We start from the raw sequence: 22371 nt of genomic DNA on the forward strand, positions 1-22371 counted from the left end.
GCAAAACTTTTTATACAAATGATACATACAAATACAATGATTAAACTCATTTATCTGAAAAACATTGATTTTCACAAAATAAAAATAAAATAAATTGTTTTAAAAAGCAATGAATATATATATTCTACCATTAAATTTAACCACTAAATTTAAAACTATATTGTACTAGCTTGTACCAAAAAAAAAACTATATTGTAGTACCTTATATTAAAATGGAAACTAATACATTACACATATGCACGTCCAATTTTGGCTACATTTGCTACCAAACAAATCAATGGCCGTTGGTTTCAACGGTCACTTGATCAACTATAGATGGACCAACTTGTAATTTCGCGCCTTTATTTTCTTCAATCTTCATCATAATATTTACTATTTGTTTTCTTTATTAATTAATATTTTATTTTATTCCAACCTTGTTTTTAGTGAAAAAAGACAAATTTTTCTATCTCTGATCAGAAATTGTCTCTCTGCACTTCATCCTGTCTCTTTCTCCCTCATCAACCTGCAGAACAGGTACCACCGCATTTTCCTGCATTTTCCCATATCAAATATCAATGAAATTCACCCATTTTTCTTAACAATCCATGATCTCTCTTTATTTTCATTATTATAATTTTTAACAATTTTGCATTTTTCTCAGAATGCAAATCTCTTGAAATTTGTGCCCCTTGAATAATTCATTCTGTTTTGGATATTGGCAATCATTTTGTATTTATTTAATTTAATTCTCGTAGGTTGTAACTAAATTTGTGGTTGGTAGTTAACAATCTAAGGCTTAATGTGTCACCGTTGGGTTGGTTTCAATTCATTTTCTGTTAATGTTTATGGCTACTCGACAATTATTATCAGGTAGTTGGAAGATAAAGAGTGTATTTCGTTTTCATCATTTACTTTCCCTCTTTCTAATTTTTTTTTTCATTTTATCTTTTTTTTTTCAATTATATTATTGTTGTTGCCTAAGGTGTTGAGGACTTGTGATGTTGTTGTGGTTGGATTGTCTATGAATGATGTTTGGAATTGAAAATTGATCATTGATTCATTGTGTAAAATGGGGTGTCGATTAAATGCAGTACACTTAACTTGGATTTTGATTTTGATTTAATGGTGACTTTTTGATTACCTTTAATTTTGTAGCCTTCTAGCTCTAGCTCCTTGAGATTTATGATAGATAGATACCTCATCTATCTTGGGGATGAAATTCTGGGCCTTGAGTTGGATGGCTGGGATTTGAGTAATGACTTTCCCCGTCTCGAATCTCACCGATTCGCAGAGCGATTGTGGCGTGTAGATAGATGGCAGCAAGTGGAAGAAGAGGAGCTTCATTTGCCAAAGCAAAGAGGATGCAGGGTTTCATTCCCATTCTCACATCTGCAGCTTGTGAGTGGTTTTTGATATTCCTGCTGCTAGTGGATTCTGTGCTATCATATCTGCTGACAAAGTTTGCAAGTTATTGCCAATTGCCATTGCCTTGTTTGTTATGTTCTAGGCTTGAAAAGCCAGAGTTCTATGAGAACCTGTTTTGCAGCCATCACAAATCAGAAATATCATCTCTGATATTGTGTCATGTTCATGGCAAGCTCGCGGATGGTCATAGGATGTGTGATGATTGTCTTCTGTCAGTCACCGCAAACGTTAAACGCAACACCAAGACTCACAGGTTGTTGGTGGGCAAATTGGGGATGAACCTTGGTGGTTCTGGTTCACTGAGCAGAGATTTGTTTACTGGCCCTAAGGTATCAAGGCCATGTACTTGTTGTGGCAGGCTCTGGAAGTCAGAACAGAAATCACCGGGGAGAGCTGTTCTTAAGCCATACATTCCGTTGCCACATGTACCGAGGCAAAGCCGTTTGAATCACCGGGGCAACATAAAGAAAACAAGGGATAAGTTTTGTGGATCAGAAGGAAAAAACATTTTTAATCCATTATCTAATGTTGGGTACAGTGTGCTGAGACTTACTTCTGATTCCGAGTCTGAGTTTCCATTTTCTGATGAGGATGATGTTGGAAGTGTATTTCATGAAGACATGGAAGTTTCCAATGGCCCAAGAGCTAAATTGACATCAATAACTCCCCCAAATTGTGTTCCGAGCGATATGAATCCAGCAAAGGAAAACGGTGGTTCTCCCAAACACAAGCCTTTGGTTAATGTCAGCAATCACCAAAATGTGAATGACAACATTGTGTTAGAAATGAAATTGCAGCAAGAGAATCAAAAGTCAATGATTTATGACCTGCCTGAGCTCATTTCACTAGATGAGGTTTCACCATCACCTATTGTTGTGAATGTTTCTACTAGAGAATCAGAAGCAGAAGAGAGCAAGAACACTTCTCTTTCTCAGAATTCTCTTCCTGCTTTCCTGTCCGAGCTTATGAGTTTCGATGGCACTCTTGCACATGCCCAAGCATCGTCAGAAAAATGTAACCTTTCTCTCTCACTGCATTTCCATTTCGGTTCTTCAAAATAGTCTAACATTTTCTTTCTCAAATATTTTCAGCTGTAGGTCTTCCACAAGCACATGATACAGAAATCGTATCTGAAAAGTATGGGCAAGTCTCAGAGAAGATTGGTAGCAATGAATCATCTAATGCAACTGAATCAGTGGTATGTGATTCTGCTCCTACAAGTCCTAGACAAGAGAACTCAATTACCATGGGTAAATATCCTGTCATGACTAAGGAAAGAGAAGTAACTGATTTTGTCATAGAACAATCAACGACCGAGGAAATAGATAAAGTCAAGGAAGATGTGGAGCTATCACCATCACACAGTTCTTCTCTTGATGGGTCTAATCATGTTCACTCTCCAGAGATGCAAGGTGAGACTTCTAGTCCAAATCGGACTCAGGAACTTCAAAAGTCACCATCAGTAGAATCTGGTCTTGAATCTCTGGATGGAGGCAATGTCGATGAAATTGAAGGGGAGTCTGTTGTTGATCGATTAAAACGACAGGTTGAGTATGACAAGAAATGCATGGATGCTTTACACAAGGAACTGGAGGAAGAAAGAAATGCTGCTTCTATTGCTGCAAATGAAGCAATGTCTATGATTACAAGGTTACAGGAGGAGAAAGCAGCGCTGCAAATGGAGGCTCTTCAATACTTAAGAATGATGGAAGAGCAAGCAGAATATGATAATGATGAATTGGATAAAGTTAATGATCTACTAACAGAAAAGGAAAAGGAGATACAAGATTTGGAAGCTGAGTTGGAATTTTATCGGTCAAACTTCATGGATGAGCCTGTGGACCACAATATACATGAGGAAAGTGGAGATCCAAAAGAAGAAAATATTACAACACAAAATATCAGTGTGCATAACATCACAGATAGTACTGTATACAAATTTCCCCATCCACAGTTTGCTGAAGCTTCTGAAGTCAGTCATGAAGCTGCGAGTAGAACATCTTTTTTAGAATTTGAAGAGGAAAAGCTGTACATTTCACAATGTTTGAAAAGCGTGGCAAAGAAGCTTCATCAATTTTCTTGTAATGAAATCAGTGAATTGAATCAACAAGGAGCTACTAACGGTGAAGGGCCGTGTTTAGATGGTCATGAAGAGATTGATTCGTCCATACAGAAAAGTATTATGTCGAATGTAAATCATAAAGACAAGGATGCTTCAGTAGCTTCAGATAGTGATGATTGTTCTATTAGTATAGAAAACAATCATTCTATATCTGTTGGACCAAAAACTCCCACGCCTAGAAGAGAAGCTGAGCTGGTTGCTCTAGAAAATGAAATATCAGACCTTAATGAGAGGTTGGACGCACTCGAATTCGATCATGATCTTCTTGAACACATAATAAATTCTCTTCAAAATGGAAGTGATGGAAAAGAGTTTATTCAAGACATAGCTCATCAATTGCGTGAGCTACGGAAAGTTGGAATAAAATCAAGATGGTAAGCATACAAGCTATTAAGCATGAACTCCTTACTTGTTGATATGCCAGCAGACTAATATTTTTTGTACCTTTATTAGTTTGCTACCACATTATTTAGCATGAGTGCACTTATGCTTATGGTATAATCTTTCATTGGGTATCAGTTGTTGGCATTGTCTGTTGTTGATGCATAGCACGTATTTCTTAGTCAGAATTATCAAGTCATCTTTTAACATAGTCTGTGAACATTATCAATTAGTAAAAGAAAGACTGGTGACAATTAGCTGATCTTTTCCTGCTACTTGTTTCTAGATGCGATTAATCATGATAAATGGATTTGGACGATGATACTTGTTTTTAGTAATGCCTCTTTTTTCCTTAGGGTGTGTTTGAATTTCTGTCAGCGCACATTTCAAGGTAGTTTGAATTTGCTATTAGCAATTCATGTCTCTTTGTCATTTGAGTGAATGTCTTTTGATATACCTTATTCCATTTGCAAGAATTTTAAGCTTTTGGCACTGTACGTGAGTGTCTCTACCGATAAGAATATCTGGGGTTACAACTTTTATTTACAATCTTCAGTTCATTCTCTATAGCATTTGTTTTGAATATTTCATTCCATTTTGGTATTCTTACTAATATCTATTTGTAATTATTTCAGATGCTTGCAAGATCAGAATGCGAACTCAAGAAAACAGGAAGAAAAAAAAAATGAAACTTGTAGTCTTCTGATGACAATGGGCAAAATATTACAGAATCACAGAATCATGTTTTATTTTTTTGATATGCATGTATATTGTGGAAAGCCATGATATCTTATGTGAACAAGTACATAGAGTAGTAATAGCAATAGTTAACTCTGGTTTTGGTCTCTTGATCCTTATTTGCCTGTTGGGTTTTTTTCTTTCTTTCTTGTCCTTTGTGTTTTGTGAGCTGAATAGAAGGTGGAGTTTAGTTCTGGTGCATTGATCAGATGGTACCTGGGTAAGTTGGTACTTTCTGTTAAGAGAATTTTCAATATGTATGGAGTAATTTAGCACCAAAACTGCCAAATTGGTATAAATTGTACAAGTTTTCTATATGGGGGTGCGACACTTAGTGTGATCATAATTGCCAAGTAATATTAACATAAAGGTTGAATTGCAGTTTGTCTCCCTCTAATTTTGAATATGGAACTTGTTCATAGTTAATATAACAGATTTGTTCATTCTCTCAGTTTCTTATACTTAAATCCTTGAATCTTCATTTTTTATTAAAATACTTTGGGTATTGTTGAGCTAAAATCATTAACGCCACGATTCTCGACATCAATGTTAGAAAGGCGATTGCTCGACGGAAGAGACTATGGTAAGACTTGTGGCTCAGCACGTGGCGTCCCCCAAAGACAAGTTAGCAAAGGCCACATCTCGACAAACTCAGCAGATGAAGGAACTTCGACAAGCTCAACGGAAGAGGCAGTTACCGAGTGATGGGCAATTATGAGCACGTGCGTGTACCCACGATGCCACGAATGGCAACGGTTACCCACGACTCAAGACCGCCCACGTTGCAATTAAAATCACGTGCTCAGAATCTCCAGTTGAACGTGGGGTAAGGCGCCAAAATTCAAACCCACAAAGCCCCATACACACTGAAGAAAAACCGCCAAGAACGTGAAGGAGGAGAGAACACTATAAATAGAAGAAGCAGCTTCAGAAAAAGGGTTCCCAACTCAACTCTAAAAAAGTCACTAAAAGCTCTAATGTCCGCATCAATGAGACTCAAGGAGCGAGACGTGATGATGGAGGAGTACGTTGCAGAACCAATTGTTTAGTTTTCTTGCATTAAGCTTGTTAATTTCCAGTCCCGTTGTGTAGTTTCCTGTCGAAATCTACGTTTCCTGTCGCTTTCATTTCAGTTTGTCTTTATTTGACTTTCTTGTAATCGATCTGTGTTTGATGAAATCCAGTTTTTTCCTGAATTGCTTATTGTTGTCGAAAAACACCCACTCACACACAACACTTTGGCAAAGCGTTTTCTCAAAAGGACCCTGAATCTAAACTTCCTTTAGTCGAACTAAGAGGATATTTGTTTACCAAAAACCACCGTAAACAAATTGGCACGCCCAGTGGGACCGTTTTTGTGAAAACTAAGTTTTACAGAAGCGTTTTGTGTGTTTGGTTTATTGCATGATATCTGGTATTTGTTACTTGCCTTGATTGTGAATTACGTTTTATATTGTAAGACCCAAGTTTTTAAGCTTAGAATAAGGGGAAGAGATTTCCATTTACGATTAGGCTTGATGTATCGTGAAAGGAAACCTGAACAAGAGTTTACCAAATGAAATAAATTTATGAAGGAGAAAGTTCAGGAAAAGTCTGAGTTTCGTATTGAAGTCGATAAAAGTTATAGCACGATCGTTATACGCTTAAACCTAGGTCAGAAACCCTAGTATATAGCTAATTTTCACTTTTAGGCACGACGGAAGTTAATTCCAAAAATCTTCAGAGAAATGTTAGAACTTCTCTTTTTCCATATATCACAATCGTTTCGAGGCGAAACTCTAGGATCTACGAACGTCCGATTCCAATCATCGGAAGTTTGCCGAAACCGAATCCCTGGTATTTCAAAACCCTAGAATTTCTCGACAATGAAGACTTTTTCTATTCAGAGCTTCAAATGAATATTCCACACGCGTACACCCATTTCTCTTGATGATTTCAATCTTTCTTCAGAAGGAAGTTTTCTATTCCGACATTCGATGCAAAAAGCAACTTATCGGGTAAAATAGTTTTATACCGACTATGCATTAGTTGCCAAAAATACAAGGAGACCTCTTTATGGTTTTGGAATTCTTTTGCCAAAACATATCTATTAATTCACGGAGAATGACGCCGGAAAAATCAGATTCGCGAAACTTTCATTTTCCCGCGATTTGCCATCTTCTATATATAGCAAGCAAGTGAGAAGAAATCACAAAACTCCACCATTTTCTACCCACCAAGGCCGCGAGTTTGAGAGGAGAGGAGGAGAAGAAGATTTTGTTCAATCCTTGCTTGATCGTTGATCCGTTAGTTGCTGCTTCAAGGTTTCGAGGTATAGTCGCTAATCCTTACCTCCGATCGCTTTTTCCATAGCTTTTCTGTAGAGTTTTCTGAGCGGATAGTTTTTGGGTTTTTGCAAAACTATCCTGAATCTTTCATTTCTGATTCTAAACCTCTTCTATATGTGCCCAAGATCACTACTGCCGGATTAGATTTTCCGTTATGTCGCCGGAATTCCGCCGGAATCAATTTTAGCCTTAAATACCCATTTTTGGAGTTTTTGAGGTAAAGCTTCAACCTTTAGGCTAAAAACTATCGCCTTAGCTTAGCGTTAGTAGGATTAGTTGTCATAAACGTCGTTGGTGACGTCCCTGCAAAATTTGGTTTTTGGGATTTCAGTTTTGAAATTTCTAAGTTAAAAATCATGACCAAAATACCCCTGCGACAGTTTTTGATCCGATAATTTTTCCGAGTTCAGAATACCCTTAGTTACGGCTTATGAAAGCATAGGAACCAAGTTTGATCGAAGAAAAATCGAGCCCCACAATTACCAAAAGTGGCCGAGCCCTATAGGGGAGGAGGAGGAAAATTTCCTTTTCCGAAAACTTGTCTTTCGCGCTAGATTATCGTACCTTAGAGTATAGATTACTTCGTGTAACCTTAGTAAGTATCGATAGCTTAGTTTTCGATAGATTCTGATAGTATTTCTGTGACTTTGCTTTAAAGGAACTTTTGAGGAATTTCCTGAGGAGCAACGCTTTGCTTGTGAGGAAGAGTTAGAAGATAATCCTGGAGAATCTGCAGGTGAGGGCTTCTCACTGAATCTCTAGTTAATGCTTAGGGTCGATGTTTCGACATTGTTTACTGTTTATGCACTGGAATTGTGTGTGATTGGAAAATGTTTTCTGAGGCTTCGGCTGACAATGTAGATGATGCATCTACTGAATGTTTTTGATGAGTGAATGACATGCTAAGTGCTAATTGGGTAATTTAGGATGTGTGGTACATGCCTTATATGCTAGGTGCTATGTGGTTATTGCTTAAGATATTGACATATGACATGTTGATTGATTATGATGAGTTAATTCTGCTTTTGCACTATAATCTGAGTTTCTGAACGGTGAGAAAAGCGGGCAGGTCATGCCGATTTTATTTTGATTCGGGCCTTGTTGTGGTGTTGTATGGATCGAGACATTCTCTGGAGTCATTTGGGGATTAGGAGATCCCGAGAACTTATAGGATTCGCGATAAGACTAAAAGGATAATTATTTTGTAAAGAAAACTCATAAGACATTAAACAACCTCTAAATCTTTAAGTAATGGTAATAATCTCGGAAGGAAGCTTTGGATGCAAATCATAGTTTTGGAAAACGAGAAGTGTCGTCGGATCCCAGCATTGAGAAAGTTGAGGGGCTTCGAGTATGTAGATGTTGTGGTGCTGTTGGAGCAGCGTTTGTTGTTGTGCTGTTGGAGCAGCTATTGTGGTTGTGCTGTTGGAGCAGCTATGTTGTTGGGTGTATCTTCGACTTTGCGGCGCGAATCCGTATGTTCAATCAGAGGGATTGGATCGATTCAGCGATTGCCATTTTACCTCGCGTGAATCCGTATGTTCAATCCGAGGGATTGGATCGATTCAGCGACAACTTGTTGACACGCGCGAATCCGTATATTCAATCCGATGGATTGGATCGATTCGGCGGTAGTCACTCAGGCACGCGTGAGTCCGTATGTTCAATCAGAGGGATTGGATCGATTCAGCGATTGCCATTTTACCTCGCGTGAATCCGTATGTTCAATCCGAGGGATTGGATCGATTCAGCGACAACTTTTCGACACGCGCGAATCCGTATATTCAATCCGATGGATTGGATCGATTCGGCGGTAGTCACTCAGGCACGCGTGAGTCCGTATGTTCAATCAGAGGGATTGGATCGATTCAGCGATTGCCATTTTACCTCGCGTGAATCCGTATGTTCAATCCGAGGGATTGGATCGATTCAGCGATAACCTTTCGACTCGCGCGGATCCGTATGTTCAATCCGATGGATTGGATCGATTCGGCGATAGTCATTGGACACGCGCAATGTCCGTATGTTCGACTCTTTTGAGTGAACCGACTTGGCGTTGTCATTTGTTGCGTGTGCGAGTCCGTATGTTCAACCAAAGGGGTTGGATCGACTCGACATGCCTAATTGTGGGAGTTGCGTGTGCGAGTCCGTATGTTCAACCCAAGGGGGTTGGATCGACTTGACATGCCTAATTGTTGGGCTATCCTGGGGATAAGTCCGGGAAACCGGTAGTTTCCGAGTATGTGATACTCTTTGCTTGTTAAGCAGTTGTGACCATCGGATGGAGATGAGTCGGATGATCCGGAGATCATCATGAGTTACTATGTTGATGTGAAGAAGTGTCTTTTGTCGCAGAAATCGACTTTACCTTAGGGTAAGCTTTTAGAGACTTTAATTTACCTAGAACACGTGGCGACGTGTCGAGTGAGAGTCGGAGACGTTGTTTGACTAATCATCCTGCATTCATGCATACTGATTTAGTTGTCGAGTGTGATTGTTATTTGTTAATCCTATTTGGAACATGTTAATTGTTATTATTGCTGTTAAGTTCATTATGGAATATGCAACCCTAGGATGTTATCCCTAGCTATAAGCCTAAGTGGCTATTCTCTTATCTATATCTATTGGTGCTATTATTTATGTAATTCTTTGGAGTTGACCCTCGCGTCTTCTGTGTGTGCTTTGGCGGACAAACGCCCTTTGTCAGATGTCTTTGGCGGACTGGTTCACGACGGTTCACCCTTCGGGGGAAACTAGAGTTGGGATGCTGGAACAGGAGCGCATCGCGATAGCGAGCGGAGGACGGATGGTGTACATAGACTAGGTCGTTCTGGATTTCGAATTCGGACGACGATCATGCCAGCATGTAGGATTGAGTGTTAGTGTGAGCTCCTCGAGATGGGATTAGTGTAGGAGTAGAGTCTTAGTTCTGTTTATCGTTACTGTTGGGTTTTATTTAATTCAGTCTTGTCTTAGTTATTATCGAAAAAAAAATATTCACGTTTTTCCGCATTAAGTTTACGTTTGGTTACTAAAGTGACGCCACCGAAATCGGGGTGTTACATATATGCACCTGAGAAGTGGTAAGACTGTGAGTATGGCAAGCAATCGAGGAAGAACCTCCCCCCAAGGGTCTAACGTGGGCAATCAGGGTAGTCCCGGGGGAAGTAGCGGTAACAATAATGAAGAAGTGTCTACTGGGATGGGGCCTGACACCGCTATGCCAACCCAGAACGTGGCAATTTCTGCAGTTGCAGAAATGCCTGTATCTACATCAGTGCAGACACAAATTGTTCCAATGGTTACAAGGGGAGACATGCCCTATGGTATGCCTACATCTTTAATGCAAGGCATACAGGGCACGTATTCGACGTTCCCTGAGAATGTTCCCCCATTTAGCATACCCCCCCTTTGGGGCAAATGGGACAATGCTGAACTTGGGAAGTCGATTGAGTCCTCCTGGCCCTATTCCTGGGTCCAGTTCACAAATTTATTTGTCTACAGGTATGAACACTGGTTCACTTCAAGCCATTAGGCAGAAAGTAGATGATAGTAACCATGAAATGGTTAACATGCTATCTCGTCAGATAGGTGGAAATAATTAACCCCATGCTCCAAAATAATAATGCCAATAATCAGCATTTGGCACGTCAGATGGATCGTTTGGCTACAGCCCTGGGGGCACCAGTCGAAATTCAACCAGCACCAGGGGTTAACCAAATCCCATTGCCTAACCATGTCCCTGCTCCTGTGCGCTATCAAGCGCCACAACACCAAGATATGGGGGCAAACCCTTTGTTTAGGGGAAACGAGGCAGCGCAACCACCATTGCAAAATGTGTATATGGTGAACAGGGAAGAGCACGCTGATGGTGTGCTAGAAAGAATTCGACACCAGAACGCTGGGGGGCAACAAAATGTTGCTGCTGTAGTGGAACAATTGTTAAACCAACATGGCTTCAACGTGGGTTTCGCGAAAAGACCTCATTTTGTGTCGGCCTTTACAGAAGAAGTTCTCGAATCAGAACTTCCTCGAGGCTGGAAGGTCCCCAAATTCACTAAGTTCTCTGGGGATTCAGGAGAGTCTACTGTAGAACACATAGCCAGGTACCAAATCGAAGCAGGGGACTTAGCCATCAATGAAAATTTAAAAATGAAGTACTTCCCGAGTTCTTTAACTAAGAATGCGTTTACCTGGTTCACCACCCTCGCCCCGAGGTCAGTCCATACATGGGCCCAACTGGAAAGAATTTCCCATGAACAATTCTTTAGGGGGGAGTGCAAGGTGAGTTTGAAAGATTTGGCTAGTGTCAAAAGAAAGCCAGCAGAGTCCATTGATGATTATCTAAACAGGTTTAGGATGCTTAAATCTCGATGTTTCACTCATGTCCCTGAACACAAGCTAGTTGTCTTAGCCGCTGGTGGTCTAGAGTATTCTATTAGAAAGAAAATCGATACTCAATATATTCGAGATATGTCCCTACTCGCAGACAGAGTGAGACACATCGAATTACTAAAGGCTGAAAAGTCTGAAGAAAAGGCCAAGACTACTAAGTGGCTAAAGAAGGAAAAAGTAGCGTACATAGACACTGACCCAGTGTGTCAAAGTCCGTGTATTTATCGAGAAGTCCCTACAGACATCGACATAAATGATGTCAATCTGGCTGAACTCCAGCCAGGCGATCCTTATGTTTGTAAAGCATTGAAACCATATGAAAACAAACTTGGGGAAGAAAGCCCCAAGAACACTATTCCTGCAGTGAAAACTTATACTTTTGATGTGACCAAATGTGATGCAATTGATGATATACTTGTGTCTGATGGTTTGCTTGTGGTCCCTAAAGACCAAAAGCTTCCTTCTCCTGAACAAAGGAAAGGGAAGGAATATTGTAAGTATCATAACTTTTTTGGTCATTGGACCTCACAGTGTGTTCGTTTCAGGGATCTTGTGCAGGGGGCATTGGATTCAGGGAGACTCAAGTATGATGAAAAAGCTAAAGGCCAAATGAAGATTGACTCTGATCCGTTGCAGGTAGCTGAGGCCAACTATGTGGAACCTTTCTATATCGGTATGGTTGATATTTCTGCAAAGTTAGATCTGGGCCTGACACTCGGGGAAGCAAATGAGGAAGACACTGCTGTCGAAGAACCAGAGGTCGAGAAGAGGTGAGCTTAGAGGAAGTTTACCCCAAGGCCGGAGAAACTCTTGTCGAGTTTTTATCCCGGAGTAAAGATGGCGAGAAAGAAGTCATGTTGTGCCCTCGATGCAGTGCCGTCTTCGACAAGTCTGCAGCCAAAGCCTACCAAGATTCTGAAATGAAAAAACATTATCAAAAGAAGGCGCCTGTGTCTAGAAGGTTGAAATATCCCCACGAGGAGTGGGTTGAGAGGGGCCAGGAACTCGACAGCCACAAAGGCCAGAAGTTAAGAGGCAAGGACAAAACTTACGTCCCTGATGCTGGATTACCAAAAAACCAATGGTTCAGGCCAGCACCTCCAAGGCCAAAACAACACCAAAAGTGGCAGAAAATCGACTTGGGCCAGGGATCTTCTTACATCAACAATTCCCGCGTGTCACGAAGCTACTCCTATGGCTCTGGGAACTACTATACTCCTGAACAAATGACCAGAACTCAGTTCAGACGTTTCCTGAGGAAAAGGAAAGCGGAAAGGGAAAGAGGTAGCAAGTTCCGTTCATTATGGGACATAAAGCCAGAAGACAACCCTCGCAATGAACCTAGTGTGGCGTCGATTATCAATTAGCTGGACCACGCCATCAAACAAGGAACAACTGTGCCACCAAACCCGGCCAAGGAAAAAGGGAAAGATGTTGCCGAAGATGAGGATGAAGACATGCTCGAAGATTTCGATGATAGTGATGGAGAAGACCTCAACATCATCTGCATAGTGTCGATCTTGCCTGCTGAATTTGATAGAATCTCAGAGGTTACAGAAAGCGAGGAAGACAACTATGTCGAAGAAGAGCCAGATGATAACCCTTTGTGTTACTACGTGATGCAAAAGGGGTCTGTCGAAGATGAGAGAGCTATTTTCCAGAGGCCAACTGAACAGATGAAGAGCCACTTGAAGCTACTATTCGTTTGGGCCAAGGTCGAAGAGAAAGGATTTAACAAAGTCCTTGTCGACGGAGGAGCTGCAATCAATCTGATGCCTAAGTTTATGCTCAAAAAGTTGGGCAAAACTGAAGCAGACCTAATTCCCCAGGATATGTTACTTTCCGATTATGAAGGAAAGACGGGCTCTTCCTTGGGGGCAATCATGCTGAACATAATCGTAGGAACGGTAGCCCGTTCCACATTGTTCATTGTGGTCCCTTCAAAGGACAATTACAATTTGCTGCTAGGGAGAGAATGGATTCATGGCGTGGGAGCAGTGCCCTCCACTTTGCACCAGCGTATATCCATTTGGAAATCAGATGGGGTCGTCGAAAATGTACAAGCAGATCAAAGCTATTATTTAGCAGAGACAGGTTACGCTGGCAAGAAGAATTTCTAGAAGAGCTTAGCCACAATTGCTCCTTTGGACACAGTGGCCAATCAATATTTCAATCCATACTCAGAGTATTCAGTGACATTGGATCCCATTCGGGGGTTGAACCTCAATGAAGCTTGCAGACCTGATGCCATGAGCGGATGGCACAGCGATGAAGAAAAAGATGCCACCACTGAGTGGCAAAATAATAGTAAAGATGATTAATTCGAGCATAGCTCGAATTTCAGCTTACGCAGCCGAAAACAAAATAAGAACGGCCTTAGAGGCCGAGAGAATGGCCAAAGAAATGGCTATTGATGAAGCTAATGTCTCGATTCTGCCTGTCGAAGTGACACCTCAGGAGGAGGCAACAACAAATAAGGATAACACGCGCTTGGAAGAAGACGAGCAGAGTGTCGAAGAATTCGAAGATCTCCGCAATTTGAGGCTAGATTGCATCTATGATGATAGCCCATTGGGTTTTGAGAAGCCAGCAATCGACATTTCCAAGAAAATGGAAGCACAGGACCCTTTGGAAGAAGTGGACTTGGGTGATGGCTCAGAGAAGAAGCCAACATACACCAGTGCTCTTATTGATCCAGAGTTAAAGGATAGGATGGTGAAATTACTCAAAGAATTCAAAGACTGTTTCGCTTGGGATTATGATGAAATGCCAGGACTTAGTCGAGAACTGGTGGAGTTGCAGTTACCCATCAAGGAAGACAAGAAACCAGTCAAGCAATTGCCCAGGAGGTTCCATCCAGATGTGTTGGTGAAAATTAAGGAAGAAATCGAAAGGCTTCTTAAGTGCAAATTCATCAGAACGGCTCGATATGTGGATTGGTTAGCCAATGTGGTCCCAGTGATCAAGAAGAATGGAAAGATGAGAGTTTGCATTGACTTTCGAGATCTTAATGCTGCCACTCCAAAAGATGAATATCACATGCCTATTGCTGAGATGATGGTGGATTCAGCTGCTGGTCACGAATACTTAAGCTTGTTAGATGGTTATTCAGGCTACAACCAAATCTTCATAGCAGAAGAGGATGTGTCGAAGACAGCTTTTCGATGTCCTGGTGCATTGGTGACATATGAGTGGGTGGTCATGCCATTTGGGTTGAAAAACGCTGGCGCGACCTACCAAAGGGTAATGAATACCATTTTTCATGATTTTATTGAAACTTTCATGCAGGTTTACATTGATGATATTGTGGTGAAATCCCCATCAAGGGATGACCATTTATCGCATCTAAGGAAATCCTTTGAGAGGATGAGGAAATATGGCTTAAAGATGAACCCCCTTAAATGTGCCTTTAGTGTTATTGCAGGTGATTTTTTGGGTTTTGTGGTGCATAAAAAGGGCATCGAGATCAACAAAAACAAAGCTAAAGCCATTCTCGACACAAGTCCACCAACCAGCAAGAAACAACTGCAGTCGTTATTGGGAAAGATTAACTTCCTGAGGAGATTCATTGCCAACCTCAGCGAGAAGACCAAATCATTTTCCTCACTTCTTCGACTTAAGAAAGAGGATGTGTTCCGCTGGGAAGCAGAGCATCAAAAAGCATTTGATGAACTCAAATAGTACTTGTCCAACCCACCTGTGATGGCATCACCCATAGGAGGGAAGCCAATGAAGCTGTACATCTCTGCCACAGATGAAACCATTGGAAGCATGTTGGCTCAAGAAGATGAAGGTGGCAAAGAAAGAGCTATATTTTACTTAAGTATGGTGTTGAATGATGCAGAAACTCGATACACCATGATCGAGAAACTGTGCTTATGCTTGTACTTCTCTTGTGTAAAGCTGAAATATTATATAAAGCCAATCGATGTAATGGTTTTTTCCCATTATGATATAATAAAGCACATGTTATCCAAACCTATCTTGCACAGTCGAATTGGTAAATGAGCTTTGGCCCTAACCGAATATTCACTAACCTATGCCCCATTAAAAGCAATTAAGGGGCAGGCAGTTGCCGATTTCTTGGCGGATCACACTTTGCCTAAAGAAATCATAACTTATGTGGGCATCCAACCTTGGAAGCTATTTTTCGACGGTTCCAGCCATAAAAATGGAACCGGAATTGGGATGTTCATAGTGTCCCCAGGGGGCATCCCCACGAAATTCAAATTTAGGATTAAGAGTAATTGCTCGAATAATGAGGCTGAGTATGAGGCGTTAACATCAGGCCTCGAGATCTTGATAGCCCTTGGGGCGAAGAATGTTGTCATAAAAGGAGATTCTGAGTTGGTGATAAAGCAACTTACCAAGGAATACAAATGCGTTAGTGAAAATCTAGCTAGATATTACGTGAAAGCGAATAATTTGTTGGCTAAATTCGACGAGGCCGGAATAGGCCACGTTTCCAGAATAGACAATCAAGAGGCCAATGAATTGGCACAGATCGCGTCGGGATACATGGTTGATAAATTTAGGCTGAAAGAACTCATTGAAGTCAAAGAAAAATTAAACCCCTCTAATCTCGACATCTTGGTCATTAACAATATGGCACCTAATGATTGGAGAAAGCCAATTGTCGATTATTTGCAAAATCCTGTGGGCACCACTGATAGAAAAACAAAGTACAGGGCGATGAACTATGTCGTCATGGGAAACGAGATATTCAAGAAGAATGTCGACGGAACACTACTGAAGTGTTTTGTAACACCCCGATTTCGGTGGCGTCACTTTAGTAACCAAAAATAAACTTAATGCGGAAAAACGTGAATATTTTTTTTCCGTCTATAATGTAAACAAGACTGAAATAAATAAAACCCAAATGCGAAAGACAATAGAACTAATATACAATATATATAACAGCCCCCGCTGTAAGTAGCAACCTCGTCACGAGTAACCTCCAGTGACGGAAAAAAGAAGAGTGTAACGCCCGTAGGCAAAATGTACAATCCAAAAGAAAATGTTAAGTGTTCGCAACACAAACCCCCAAAAGTGAGAATGAGTCAGCCCAGATGGCCTAAAACAAGACCTCCTAGCCCAACCAACTCTCTGTGATTCCCGTAGAGAAACCACACAAAAGCTATCGGCGGGAAACTACCCTGTTCCCAAAAGAAAACATAACGGTCAGAGCTAAGACTCTACTCCTACACTAATCCCATCTCGAGGAGCTCACACTAGCACTAAAACCTACATGCTAGCATGATCGTCGTCCGAATCTGAATCCAGAACGACCTAGTCTATGTACACCATCCGTCCTCCTCTCGCGACCGCGATGCGCTCCTGTTCCAGCATCTCAACCCTAGTTCCCCCCGAAGGGTGAACCGTCGTGAATCAGCCCGCCAAAGACATCTGACAAAGGGCGTAGTCCGCCAAAGCACACACAGAAGACGCGAGGGTCAACTCCAAAGAATTATGTAAATAGTAGCACCGATAGATACAGATAATAGAATAGCCACTTAGGCTTATAGCTAGGGATAACATCCTAGGGTTGCGTATACCACAATGAATGTAACGACAGTAATAACAAATAGCATGCATCAAATAGAATTAACAATTATCAATCACACTCAGCAACTAAGTCAGTATGCATGTTGCATGAAATGCAGATGGCGGTTAACCCAGTTAACCAAATGCATTCCGGAAACGGATGGACATCAACGGATCAATCCTAGCACCAGCAACGGTGGGACCATTTCTGCCCGCGTGCCTCTTACACCACACAAAGGTAGCCAGATCAGCAGTAAACCCGAGGGTCTGCCATTTCGGTCTGCTACTAAGAGTCGCCTAATAGCGCTCTTACGCGGAAATCCGGGTCTTATGACCATTTTGGAATCCACCGAGGTCCGGTATCACGCCGTGTATTAACCTCCTATGTGTGCATGAATGCAATGTGATTAGCCAAACAACGTCTCCGACCTCACTCGACACGTCGCCACGTGTTCTAGCTAACTTAATGTCTCTATAAAGAATACCCTAAGGTAAATGTCGATTCTGCGACTAAATACAATTAATCGTCAAATGAGTGCAAACACTCACGATAACTCTTCGAGTCATCAATGCTCTCACGAAGTCTCACGCTTCAGTGAAGTCTTACACAATCACGAAGTATCACGCTTCAGTGAAGTTTTATGCTCTCACGAGGTCTCACGCCTCAGTGAATTTACACACTTGCACGAAGTCTCACGCTTCAGTGAAGTTCCATGCTGTTCACGAGGTCTCACGCCTCAGTGAAGATCCATGCTTTTCACGAGGTCTCACGCCTCAGTGAAGTATCACGCATTCACAAGGTCTCACGCCTCAGTGAAGCTTCTCGGCTCATCCCTTGGATGGCTAAACAAACTGCTCAAAGAGCGAAGGAGTATCAACATACTCAGAACTTACAAATTTTCTCAACACTTGGATCCGACGACACTTCTGGTTTTCCACAACTAAGATTTGAATTCTAAGCTTCCTTTCGAGTTTGTTATCATTATTTGAAGATTTAGAGGTTGTTTAATGTCTTATGAATTTTCCTTATAAAATAATCTCCATTTTGTCTTATCGCAAAACTTATGAGTTTAAGGATCTCCTAATCCCAAATAACTTTCAGAGAATGTCTCGATCCACTAAAACAATAACAAGGCCCGAATCTCATTCGTCCTATCAAACTTTCCCCAAAATCTCAAAATAAAATCGGCATGACCTGCCCGCTATTCTCACTACTCAGAATCACAGATATCAGTGCAAAGACATAATTACATCAACACAATCAACAAACATGTCATGTATCACATTCTAAAATAATCACGTAGCACTTAGCATATAAAGCATGCATCACACATCCTAGAATACCCACTTAGCACGTACCATGTAATTCAATCTCACAAACATTCAGTAGATGAATCATCTATATTGTCAGCCGAAGCCTCAGAAAACATTTTTCCAATCAAACACAAACAAGTGCATAAGCAGTAAATCAATGTCGAAAGCATCGACCCTAAGCATTAACTAAGGATTCAGTGAGAAGCCCTCACCTGAAGATTCTCCAGGGTTCCCGTCTAGCGTTCCTTCACAATCAATGCCTTGCTCTTCAAGAAATTCCTCAAAACCACCTTTAGAGCAAAACCACAGAAATCAATCACAATGAGTCCGAAACTCAGCAAACAATACTCACTAAGGTTACACGAAGTAGTATATACTCCGAGGTACGATAATCTAGCGCGAAAGGACAAGTTTTCGAAAAAGGAATTTTCCTCCTCCCCCCCTAGGGTGCTCGACCACTTTAGGTAATTAAGTGGGTCGATTTTTCTTCGATCAAACTTGGTTCCTAGGTTATTATTAGTCGTAACTAAGGGTATTCTAAACTCGGAAAAATTATCGGATCAAAAACTGTCGCAGGGGTATTTTGGTCAATATTTTAGCTCAGAATTTCAAAACTGAAATTTTGAAAAGCAAATTGGATGGAGACATCACCAACGACGTTTATGACAACTAATCCTACTAGCACTAAGCTAAGGCGATTGTTTTCAGCCCAAAGGACGAAGCTTTGCCCCAAAATGGGTATTTTAAGCAGAATTGAAACTCGACGGTAGTTTTTCGAGAATCGGCGCATTATTATTAGATAAACATGCTCTTGGGCACGTAAGGAAGGTGTTTAGAATCAAAAATGAAGTTATCAGGATAGTTTTGCAAAAACCTCAAAACTATGAGCACAGAAAGACATAGAGAAAAGCTATGGAAAAGACGATCAGAGGTAAGGATTAGCGACTATACCTCGATACCTTCAAGCAGCAACTGTTGAATCAACGATCAAGCAAGAAATGAAGAAAATCTCTTCTCCTCCTCCCCTTGTGAAGCTCGCGGCCTTCTTGGATGAAAATGGGTAAGTTTTGTGATTTTTTCTCATTTCTTGGCTATATATAGAGGTCGGCAAAACGCGGGAAAATGAAAGTTTCGCGAATCTGATTTTTCCGGCTTCATTCTCCGTGAATTCTAAGATAGGTTTTGGCGACATAATACCAAAACTCAAAAGAGGTTCCCTAGTATTTTAGGTGACTAATCCAAAGTCGGTGTAAAACTATTTTACCCGATAAGTTACTTTTTGCATCGAATGTCGGAATAGAAAACTTCCTTATGAAGAAAGATTGAAATCATCAAGAGAAATGGGTGTACACGTGTAGAATCTTCATTTGAAGCTCCGAATAGAAAAAAGTCTTCATCGTCGGTTGATTCTAGGGTTTTGAACTATCAGGGTTTTAGTTTCGTCAAACTTCCGATGATTGGAATCGGACGTTCGTAGATTCTAGAGTTTCGCCTCGAAACGATTGTCGTATAAGGAATAAGAGAAGTTCTAACATTTCTCTGAAGATTTTTGGAATTAATTTCCATCGTGACTTTAAGTGAAAACTAGCTATTTACTAGGGTTTCTGACCTAGGTATAAGCGTATATCGATCGTGCTATACCTTTTATCGATTTTGATGAAATCCTTAGACTTTTCCTGAACTTTCTCCTTCACAAATTTATTTCATTTGGTAAACTCTAGTTCAGGTTTCCCTTCACGGTACATCAACCCGAATCGTGAATAGGATTTTATTCTCTTGACATAAGTTTAAAACTTGGGTCTTACATTACTACCCTCCAAAAAGAAAGTTTCGACCTCGAAACTTAAGGGTTAGTAAAAAGTTCTGGATATTGTTCCTTGATCTTTTCCTCTAACTCCCATATGGCACCGTCTGTGTCTTTGTTCCAAATAACTCTTACTAAAGCACTCTGCTTTCCCTTCGATTGTTTCACTCTTCTAGTCCCAATGTTGACCCACGGCGTCTCAACAGACATATCATCTTTCAGCCCTATGTTGTCCGGCTCGACCACTTGATAACCCCTAGACGAAACATTGCGTTGGAATCTAATAGTCCATTAACGTCACTTCCAACTTCGTAACTATCGTCGCTCGCACCATGAAATCAATCTTCTCCTTAGTCATCGTTCAAATTAAAACTCGACTTGAGTCTTAATACCTTGTGCATGACAAGGCTCATTCCCTTAATCATAAATTCATCAACAACTCATAAACTAATCATCCTCTTAATACCCAACAATCCATTATTGTCGTCTTCGTCCTCAAAACCTTCCTCACTCAAACCAATTTAGGCTTACTGAAATCCCTAACAATTCGCATAAATCGAGATTTATCCTCTAGAAGATCCAATCATAACTATACCTCAATTATTCATCTTGATACGAACACTTTCCTTTCTGTAATTTGACCATCCTCCAATCATTCAAATACTTAGTCTCTCGATCAAAACTTGACAAGACTTCATGTCTCACGCGTTCATGATCAAATCGATTGATCTAAAATCTAAGCCTTCACTAAGTTTGGACCTCTAGTATGCTTTAACTCTCCAACATTTCTTAAATGAATATTCATTTCTTAATACGAACACTCCTTCCCAAAGGAAATCAATTACTTAACACGAACTTTCCTCCCAAACCCAACAAATCCTCGATCAATCCAAATTCATCTTACACATCCCCCTATGAAAGTCCATCACCCTGATATTAAATCCTAAACGATGTCGCTACGGAACTACACACTCTCGACATCAAACGTATACTATCCATACGGAATCTCTCTAAGGTTCATTCTTTAGCTTATAGCTTCTTGTTAAACGCATCGGTGCAAGACTACTTTCTAGGCTTAACGTGTTATTCTAAACCTCGTGTAACTTCTATAGCTAAAATACGAGCTACGGTCAAATAAGGTATTAATAGGCATAATAACTATAAGGTCAAAGCTCAAACAGTATAAGTAAGATAGGTGTGTTTGCACACGCTACGAGAGTAATGGAACATATTATACTAGAATGAGAAAGAATGGTTAGAAGGTTACCATCATTCTTGCGCTCTCCTCTGACAAACCCCTCAGCTCTCTCACCGTCCATGGTGTAAACTCTTGCTTTAGCAGCAGGACGCTTTCCACGAGCAGTGTTCACGGTTGGCTCCGTCTTGGGTGCTCTGCACTGACCGGCATTATGCCCCATTTTGTTACAATTAAAGCATTTGGGCCTCGTGTCGGGACAAGCATTAGCATAGTGCCCCGACTTCCCACATCTGAAACAGGTCATCTCCCTGTTCAAAGTCCGATCTCCAGAACCACCAGCAGTACCCGTCATGGGTCTGTAAGGTCCTGAAGTAAACCCTCCTCCAGCAGGACGTTGATAAGGCCTCCTGCTCTGAAATTTCCCTTTGCCTTGAAAGTTTGGAGAACCTGACCTCATCGGCCCTCCAGTTCCAACCCGGTTCAACCTCCTATTCTTCATCAGCTCCACTTCTGTGGCCTTCTCAACCAACGACTGGAAGCGCATGATTCCTAATGGCCTCACCGAGTCCTCGATATCAGGCCTCAGTCCATTAACAAAGCGCTTACACATGTAGCGCTCATCAACATGATCGTTGAAGAATTGAAAATGCTTTGCCAAAGATTCCAACTTGGAAGAAAATTCTGGTACAGACATACCTCCTTGACGGAGAGTCAGAAACTGTGCCTCCCTCTCATCCCGAGCACTTGTTGGAAAATACTTTTCCAAGAACGCAGTTCGAAAGGAGTTCTAGTTGATCTCCTCATGATTAGCTTCCATAATCCCCCTGGTGCCTCTCCACCAGTACTCAGCATCACCCAGCAGCAGGTAAGTTGCCATGCCTACCTTGGCACCCTCAACAGTTTGTAATACACCGAATATCTTCTCAATCTCCTGGATCCAGAGATCCACTTTGTCCGGGTCAGTACCACCCGAGAACTTTGGTGGATCTTGTCTCCTGAAGTCATTCAGGCCCTTGTTCTGGTCCAGTGTCACTTCCCTCTGACGCTGATGCTGATCACGTGCCTCCTCAGCAGCACGCCTCATAGCATTATCGTTTTCTTGTGCAGTCACAGCTTGAGCCATAGTGGCCATCATCTCAGC

General features: G+C 41.2%; 1 protein-coding gene across 1 annotated transcript; it reads left to right on the forward strand.

Annotated features, from left to right (window-relative positions):
* The first annotated feature begins 418 nt into the window (after positions 1 to 418).
* Positions 419 to 4767, forward strand: LOC130717985 (myosin-binding protein 3-like). The gene is made up of 4 exons (XM_057568407.1): positions 419 to 516; positions 1138 to 2421; positions 2499 to 3903; positions 4546 to 4767. Coding segments are annotated over exons 2-4 (2532 nt in total). The 5' UTR covers positions 419 to 516; positions 1138 to 1295; the 3' UTR covers positions 4547 to 4767.
* Positions 4768 to 22371: the final 17604 nt, after the last annotated feature.

Source organism: Lotus japonicus, chromosome 5, assembly GCF_012489685.1.
Source record: "Lotus japonicus ecotype B-129 chromosome 5, LjGifu_v1.2".
Lineage (NCBI taxonomy): Eukaryota > Viridiplantae > Streptophyta > Magnoliopsida > Fabales > Fabaceae > Lotus > Lotus japonicus.